The 9,669-nt window shown below is 32.5% G+C and overlaps 1 protein-coding gene across 1 annotated transcript; it reads left to right on the top strand.

The window, feature by feature from the left end:
- Positions 1 to 660: 660 nt before the first annotated feature.
- On the top strand, positions 661 to 5,171 carry LOC142180706 (uncharacterized). The gene is made up of 10 exons (XM_075252762.1): positions 661 to 717; positions 1,076 to 1,903; positions 2,005 to 2,100; positions 2,394 to 2,525; positions 2,644 to 2,695; positions 2,855 to 2,947; positions 3,032 to 3,121; positions 4,132 to 4,138; positions 4,234 to 4,833; positions 4,925 to 5,171. The coding sequence occupies exons 1-10, from the start codon at positions 661 to 663 to the stop codon at positions 5,169 to 5,171; spliced, it is 2,202 nt and encodes a 733-aa protein (XP_075108863.1).
- Positions 5,172 to 9,669: the final 4,498 nt, after the last annotated feature.

Genomic DNA, 9,669 nt, shown 5'->3' with positions numbered 1-9,669 from the left:
AGGAAACCTTTTTACCCTCAATGTTTAAGATTTGACTTAATTACACTTAGTATATCAAATTACCATTTCTATACCATAATTAATTAAGGGTATAATTAATGAGATATTTTTTACTCCTTAATTAAAGGATTTTCGTTTAATTCCAGTATCTCCACTCATCCCTTACTTTCTCTCTCCTAACCCTTCAGCCCCGTACCCACGTTTTTTTTACCATTTTCCATCTTCTGAAACCACCTAATCTCCCTCTAAAATCACAGAAAATTAAAGAAACCCTTCAAACAAATTGGTTCCCCATTTTACTCCAGTTGAAGTTCATCAATGAAGGACAACAAAGCTTCGAAAAAGAGTCCTAAAAAATCAGCAATAGCTGATATACCCTCCTTTGATTTGGGTGTTTTATCCCCAAAATCACCCAAAAAGCAAGGCAAATCTTCACATGCAATTGTAGAGACTACTCATAGTTCCTCTCCCCGAAAAATCAGAGCCGAGATGAGAGCCAAACAATAACACGATGTAGATGCTGGAGAAACTTCTACACCAGTCAAACAAGTCAAACGAAAAGGAAAAGAAATTTCTGTAGACAACGACTTTGTAGAAGAGGTCCCTAATCTTCGAACAGGAAAGAAAGCAAAGGTGTCTCCTGGTTCGAAAAATCTAAAAATGAAGAAACATTCAAAAAAACACCCTAAAATTGTTCGGAACCAATCATTGGCGAAGGTAAACATTTATTATTTTCGTTTCTAATTTTTTTGTTTGGTTTAGGATGGTTAAATCTGTGTTCTACGTGTTTTAGACAAGTGTAGATTAATTGTCTTAATTTTGAAGATTATTTGTAATTGTGATGTTTTGTTTTTATAGTTTTAGATATTTTGTAGTTTTTTTGTAGTTATACTGTTAGGTAACTTGTAATATTTGAAGCAGAATTGTAGTTATCTTTTGTTGCTGCCTTTTTGTAGAAAATGCTTTAAATTGTAGATATTATGTAATCATTTGTAGTTATGTTGTAGATATAATGTAGATGAATTTATCCTTTTTATGCATTTTATTAATGTGAATTAATTTATTATTTGTGCAGAATGGACAGTTTTTTGCCCCACATAATGTTGATTATGGGGTGCTTAGATTCTACACTTTGTGTGATCCTAGTATTCCTAGCCAGATTAAAGAGCTTCTATCCTTAAATGGTTTGAATCTTTTCAAAAAGACGTGTTTTGGATACTTACTGTCTCTTCCCACCATATGCATGCAAAACCAAGTCATTCATCTTCTGATGAAGTATGAATTGACCAAATCCAATGAATCATATTTTTCTGTACAGTTAAAGGGTGAAACATTAAATTTTGGATTGCATGAGTTTGCATTAATTACTGGTCTAAGATGTGTTACCCAGGTTACTGATTTTGGTTATACTCCCACTTATGTTAGCAAAATAATGAGCAGTTATTTTCCTAACAAATTAAGAGGGGAGAAGTCTTATTTGAAACAGATAGTAATCACTAGATCCTGGGTAAACGATGAGGATGCGGTGAAGTTGTGCATCCTTTATCTTTTAGAATTTTTCATTTGTCCTTCGGACAAAGATCATGTTTCTTTTGTAGATCACTTTAGGTTCTATTTGGTAGAATCTAGGCAGTATGAGTCATACCCATGGGGTATTAAATCTTTCACCCAGATGATGGAATCTGTTAGGCACAGACTAAATCCGTATGTACATTCTTATCTCATACGGGGATGCTCACTAGCATTGCAAGTATGGCTTTATGAGTGTTGCTCAACTGTCATCACTGATCTAGATACAAGGTGTTCTAACTCAATACCTCGCATACTAAGATGGTCAGCTGCTAAGGGGCAGATTTGGTTAGCTGCCTTTGAAGAGAAGATGATAAAGCCTGAGTGGATAAAGGTATAGTTTCTTTTATTACGATTATACATTTACCTTCAACATATCTACAAGTATTCTACATTTTCTGCCTTGATCAAACTAATTTATTTTTCCTCATTCAGTTTACCAATATAGTTGAATTTAGAGAAGAGATTGTAGTGCTTATTTTGCCCGATAAATTTGAGTATAAAGTTCAAGAAGGTGAACAAACATCTGAGGTTCCCAATGCTGATCCTCCTACGTTGGAACCCAAAAAAAACAGATGGAGAAGAGGACAAGGAGTCTATTGTTGAGAAAATCAGTAAATTAGAAAAAGGAATTGAGCAGTTAATACTATAAACTACAATATATCTACATTTTATCTACATTATATCTATATTTCATAAACTGTCTACCAAATATCTACAAATTTGTAAATTCTAATATATATCTTTATATAATTGCATATGTTTTTGCATTGTATGTTAGGACATATTATGAAGTTAACAACTTACTATATTGTAACTTGTAGGTTGATAGAAAGCTTGAAGATTTTAGGAAAGCTGTCTTTGTAGAACTCGATAGCCTTCGAGTGTTTATAAATGATTATGTGCAGTCTGTTTTGCAAATGATAAACATTAGAAATGTGCAAGATGATGCAAAGGTAAGATCTGACTTTTATTTTTATAGCAAAACAATTTAGACAATGAAAAAATATATATACAAACAAACATAAAACATTCAGTTTGCTGGCAGTTCAACAAAAAGACTTGAACAATCAGCATTTTCAGTTCAATATTGGGGAACAAGTGCAGGAAAGCACCAGCAAAATAGGTATCTACAAAATACCTACAAAATATCTACAATTTGTGTCAGTGTATAATTAACATATCTACACTTATCCACAAAGTATCTACAATTTTGCTACACATATGCTACACCTTTCAAGCCACCATTATCCAATATTATTTACCATTTTTAATTATAAAACAGAACATGTTGAAGGTGCAGTTGGTCAAGAAAATCTTCCAGCACATGGTGATTTAGATACATATTTTCAAGTTGCAGCTGATGAAGACAAAGCAGGTATCATACTGTCACTCAGAGATATTTTCTTGTTGTTTATAAATTTTAACATTCTTGTTAAAATTGATATGAATTGTGTTACAGTTACGAAAGATATCAATGCACAGTCCCCAATTCACGGAGTGACAGTAGCATCTCAGTCAGAACAGGTCATTGAGGAACATGACAATGAAGGTACAGATGCATAGTATGTAGATCTAGGTGATTTAGAAGGATCGGGAGTTGAGAAGAATGGGGTCACACTAGATGATTTTGAGTTTCCTGACAACTTATCCCAATTGGTTATGTTTGGCGAGCCCATACAAGATGATGCAACACCTATGCATCCGGGGAGAACAAGGCATCCGGGAAAGCATGCCCGATCACCATTTATCCCTCTATATAGTTATGGGGGCAGGAGCTCGGTTGGACCTAAAATTTTCTACCTCAAGCACTCTTTTACTGCTATTATTAGTGAAAATGTAGATCCGGATGTTTTAGAAAACTTCAACAAGTGGTTATACCAGTCTAGCGACAAAGGTTCAAAGAGGTATGAATGCATAATTTGACACTTTCATTTCAGCATTTATCTTTTACATATCTAATTCAATCTACAATTGTTTTTGTCATTTATTTGTTGTTACATGAGGAAGGCTCTGTTTTCCATAAAGGATAACCAAATTAAGCCTTGGAGTGGAAAAGGTTGATAATAAGGAATGATTCTTTTCGCTGGCTCACCCCGGACAAGTCCTCAATGACTCGGTAAGTATCAAGGAGTCTATTCCCAAGATATGATTTGTAGATATTTTGTCTTCTATTTTGTAGATAATATATGAAGATGACTTGTAGTATAAAGTGTAGATATGATATAGACATGATTGTAAATGTTGTCTTTCTTGTATGTAGTGTAATTAATATTTAGGTTTCATGTTATGTATCATATTTGAAGATTATTTATAGTATAAATTCTATATGTATTTTGTGGACAGAATTGTTTTATTGTTGTATTTACTGTTTGTAGTGTAATTGTAGTTATTTTGTAGTTTATGTAGAACATTACAAGATTAATTGTAGTCTAAAATGTAGATATAATGTAGACATGATTGTAGATGTTGTGTTACGTGTTTGCTCAGTAACTGTAGGTAAATTGTAGTTATTTTTAGATTAGGTACTTAAACTGTAGGTAAATTGTACATTTACTGTAGGTAAACTGTAGGTAAATTTGTTTAAATTGTAGAGCTGTTTTTAGACATCATTGTAGATATTTTTTGTTTCTGTTTTTGTAGTTAATTGCAGTTATAATGTAGGTTTCATGTAGATTATTTGAAGTTGAGTTGCTGTTTATATGCCAACTATTTTTGGGTGCAGCACATTAATGTAATAATGTATTACTTGAGGAAAAGAGGCAAGTATGGCCCCAATAACAAGACCAGGTTTACCACAACGGATTGTGTGTTCAAGACCTGGATAGAACAAATTTATGAAAAGTTCATAAATTCACCTCCACAAGAGAAGTATTCGGTTGTTAAACCCCAAGATGTTGTTGCAGAATATATTTTGGGGTATAGACTACTTGCCAATGTTGCATGGGATGAAGTTGACTATGTCATCATGCCCGTCAATATTAAAGAAAAAATCCATTGGGTGTTGGTCTTTTTCGACATTGCATACAGACAACTTTATGCGTATGATTCCATGGTCTCTTCACACAACCATCATGTTGTTGAATCCCGTGTCAAAAAGTTTTCTGTTATTATCCCTTTGCATTTATCATGCACTGATTTTTATGGGAAGCGTAAGGACATTAACTTCATGAATACAAAGGCATACATCGAGAAACATGTTACCGACCCTCTTAACATTCAGTGGATGGTTGCAGAGATTCCACAACAAAATGAAGGATCACTGTAAAAGATCTATTCTCTCTTTCTATGCATTTAATTCTTTTTTTATTTCTAATTATTTGGTAAATATTTAAAAAAAATTGTGTTTCTGCAGCGATTGTGGTGTATTTGTTGTTGCATTTGCGGAGTATGTTAGCCTTGGAGATTTGTCAATTCCTGCAGAAGACCTTTCTGATATTGACCAACATCATAGACGCTATCGAGCGCTCCTATGGGACTATGCTACAAAGAAGCAGGAAGATGGGTCAATCAGTGAAAGTGAGGTTACAGGCATACTAGCAAGGAGGAAGGGTGCACCTTCATTGAATGAGAAAACAAGAGTCCAGAGAAAGAAGAAGTAGTGTCATGTCTATGTAATTTAGTTGATGCTAGTTTGTAGGAGAAGTATAGTACAAAACTTTCTGAATATTTCTTTTGTATTTTTATTGTAGCAGACCTTTTGTTTTGTTAATTTCTATCCAGTTTAGCAGTTCACTTGAAAATAACTTGGTGGTTTTATCTCCAATTGTTTAATATTTATAGCACTTGTTCTTCATTATATTAAAAGTAGTTATTATGTTGTTAGAATACAAATTATCTACAAAAAAAACTTCAAATTATCCACAATCTAGAAACACTGAATGTTGAGATTGTATATAATTTTATAGTTGATATGTATATAATTTGTAGGGAATACCTCCAGTTGTATTTACTTTCTGTATATAATTGTCAGTTCAAGTTACATTAATTTTTTTAACTTGTAGTTATATTGTAGATAATAAATATTAACTGCTATGTACAAAATGTAAAAAATGGAGGTAGATGATTGACACAATACAGAAAAATATGTTAACAAACACAGAAACAAATTGAAGATAACTACATTATGATCTTTCAAAACTTAAACGATTACACACAAAATTCTGTTAACTTAAACACACTAACAATTAGTTTGAAATATTATTCTAACTACACGATATTTATTTCTTTTTGAGTGCATTCTTGCAAGATCTTTTGTTATGCCCTTCACATCCACAGTTGCCACATGACACCTTGTACTTCTTTGACTTTAGTTCATCATATGTTTTGTATCTTTCTTTTTGTGGTCTTTCTGACTGCTTTTTCTCTCCCGTAGGTGGATTTACTACTTCATTAGATATATGTTGTGGCACATTCCATTTACTTTCATCAGGAAGGGGATTTACTGGTATTTCATATGTACGCAGCAGACTCTCCCTTGTATAATACGGAGAGCAATAGTTTTCATAAGTTTCATTCATGTGCCTTAGAGCTGCCAAAGCATGCAGACATGGAAGTTCATCAAGTTGGAACTGGCCACAACTACATTTCTTACTTTCAAGACACACAATGTACCGCTTCACACCATCTATCACAGTATGGATATGATTATGTTGAAGCCCTCACCTACAATTACATAACAAACAGAAAGAAAAATATTTACAATCATAAAAATAGATTATCTACAATTTATCTACAATTATATCTACAAATTATCTACAATCTACAAATTAACTACAATTTGTCTACAATTTATCTACAATCTGGAAATAATGTATATTAATTAATTAATTTTCTGCACCAAATAAACAGATCTTACCCTAAGTTTCTGAGATAATGTACTGTTTTTCTCTAATTCTTTGTTGAATTTGTACCCAAGGTATGTGAAAGTACCATTTGCCTTCAATAACTTCTCTTTCGTCCAACGTTCAAGAAGTGTCCTCATATACTCTAATAGGTTAAATATTGGCAGCTCTCTTGCATCTTTTGTTACAACATTTAACGACTCGACAATGTTTGATGTCATAGTCCAAGTTCTATTCACCGTTGCATGTACTCTTGACCATCTATGATAGCAAATATCATAGAGATATGATTTAACACGCGGGTCTATCTCTTCAATCTTCGACATCCTTTCATTAAATTCATCCAAAGTGTATGACCCTGCTGTAGCAAAGTACAATTCATTTAATTGTAGATGACCCTTCTTGAACTTTGCCCTTATATTTGTCCAAATATGCCACACGCAAGAGTAGTGTGGCACGCCCGGATAGACAATTGATGTTGCCTTCAGGATACTCTCATTCCTATCTGAAACAACACACATTGAAGTTCTTTCACCATATGCTTGCTTGAATTGCTCAAAAAACTACTTCCACGATGCGTCGTTTTCCGAATCAACCACAGCATATGCCAAAGGCAATATTGTACCTATATTATTAGTAAAAAAATAATTAACTGGCAGATTTGAAAATGCATATGAAAACACAAATACATATAAACTACAATATACATATACAAAATATCTACAATATATCTACAATTTATAAACTGCCTACAAAATAACTACAATTTTACCTGTTGCATCCATTGTGCTTGCTGTCAGCATAATCCCCCTGTAGGCTATCTTTAAGAATGTCCCATCAACCACTACTACTGGTCTATAATATTCTCAACTACTTATTGATGTACAAAGAGCAACAAATGCGTATAATAAGCATTCATCTGTTGTCTTCTTTAATTTAACAACTGAACCAGGATACGTCTTCTCAAGAATATAAAAATATTTTGGTAATTTGTTGTATGAGTCAGCCGGATGACCTCTCAATAACTGTAAAGCCTTTTCCTTTGCCCTCCATACTTGCATGTAGCTTAGGTTCACTCAGTGTTGGGAAAACATGTCAGTTTGTATGTCCTTTGGTGTGTAAACTGTCTTAGGATCACAATACTTTGGCATGACCATGCTACCAACTACAACTGCAGTACGTTTGCGCCATATGAATGTATCGTCCATTAAGGTGCATGTGTGTTGTCGATTGAAACTCGTGATCTTGAACATTGCAGAATCATTAATCGATGCTGCCTTGAAGTGCCAATTACAGTTTTCTGCAACGCATATGAGCCAGTAGCTACAAAAAAATACATTTATAATACATGTTATCAATGTAGATTTAACAAAATGACTGTTTTAACATAAAGTAATACACTATACAATATAACTACTTTTCATCCACATATCACAAGGAAAATATTGTTTATAAAGGTCTTTTCACAATTAATATCTTCATACCATCTGTGGCTAGATCTTTTAACCCTGAATTGGAACTTGTGCATGACAGAATAGTGCCTCATTGCAGTTGCAATTGTTTGCTTGTCTTGATACACTGTCCTTCTTCGATAACACTTTGTGTACCTTCGGTTATTATTTCACTTTGATATTCCTTTATGACGGGAGAGGCTGGCATATCAAGTAACTGTATTGTCCCAGACGAACCTGCATGAAAATAAAGATAAACAATGTCATATACAATTTTGTAGAATCTTTGTAGATAAATCGTAGGTGAATAGAAATTTTTGTAGTCAATTTTTTTTCAACATGATTTGTAGCTTAATTGTAGTATAAATGTAGTAATTTTGTTGATAAGTATGAAAACAATATTGCTTTATACATCCTAAAACTGATTTGTAGATAAATGTAGGAATTTTATAGATATTATCGTAAAATCAGACTTCCATAGAATTTGAAACATAACAAACCTGCACTTGTGTTCTCATTTGTAATAGTCAATTCCATATTGAAATCTCGTACACTTATGAGTGACGGATACGATCCTAAGTTTTTATTCTCCTTTTTGTCTCCATATACACACTAACCCCCATATTGTTCCTAATCTCAATTGGAGGACAATTCTCATTCACAATGTATTTGTTCTATAATTTTTTCCGAAGTATCAATCATTAATTGCTCTGCAATTGTAGAAATCAACATAGTGTAACTTGCATCCTCATTAAGCACAATGCCATCAACTTGAAAATCTCTAAATCTGTCATAGCTATCCCAATTGCCATTAAAATGTAGCATGATTGGGATTTTGGACATGATTGCGTGTCGTTACTGAGGTATTGTTCAATATTTTGCCGTTTTTTTAATTTTTTGGATTAAGAAAAAAAGATGAAGAACAGAGAATCGGCAGAATTGATTTCTACAATTTGACTTGAATTTGTTGAATATTTTGTCGCTTTTTTTATTAGTGGATTGAAGAAAAAAGTCGACAAACTGAGATTTGCAGAACTGATTTCTACAATTTGAAATTGAGCTTCTGATTTCGACGAACTGAGATTTTGATTTGTAGCGATTGTGAGAATATCAAAGAACAAAATTTAATTATAAATTGAAGATAAAGGATTTCCGTGATATGATTTGATCTGATTTACGCCAAATCTTTTTAGAAGATTCTGTTCATGAATTTTAGCTCGACAAATTAGGAAGATTCAGCTACTATTAATTCGTATTTAATGATTGGTATAATAACTGTAGAAAAAATGTGGAAGTAAATTAGAAACTATGCTTTTTTGGTAATAAAGTTTCATATATGGTATAAGAAAGAAAAAATCTCTTTGTTAAAATAATCATCTTAGCCCAGTCATACAATGATCGTGGGCCTCATGGGCTGGTCAATTATTATTTTTAATATAATTTTTATATTATTAAATTGAAGTTCTAACCTAAAAAAACAAAAGTAAAAATATTTACGAGTCAAAAATATCTTATAGACAAAAATATCCTATAAACTTAATAACTTTTGATAGTGTTCTAATATATCATAATAAATACTAGAAAAGAAATGGTAATATTTCATTCATTAAAAGTAAAAACTCAAAATAAACTATTGAAGAAAATATCTGTGGCGCTTATGACATATTCAACACTAACACATCACCTTCTTGAAATAAATTTAAATCCGATTGTGACAGGTTTGTCTTAACATCTTCATTTGTCATCTATATCTATAATTCATAATGTCAATAATTAGTTAAATATTAAACATAACTAAATTTCAA

Source organism: Nicotiana tabacum, chromosome 5 (assembly GCF_000715075.1).
Source record: "Nicotiana tabacum cultivar K326 chromosome 5, ASM71507v2, whole genome shotgun sequence".
NCBI lineage: Eukaryota > Viridiplantae > Streptophyta > Magnoliopsida > Solanales > Solanaceae > Nicotiana > Nicotiana tabacum.
This window is presented reverse-complemented; position numbering and strand designations above follow the sequence as displayed.

Coding starts and splice junctions, on each gene's coding strand:
- LOC142180706 (XM_075252762.1), top strand. CDS start 661: ATGAAGAAACATTCAAAAAAACACCCTAAAATTGTTCGGAACCAATCA. Junction 718..1,075: donor GGAACCAATCATTGGCGAAG/GTAAACATTTAT, acceptor TTATTTGTGCAG/AATGGACAGTTTTTTGCCCC. Junction 2,696..2,854: donor GGAAAGCACCAGCAAAATAG/GTATCTACAAAA, acceptor ATTATAAAACAG/AACATGTTGAAGGTGCAGTT.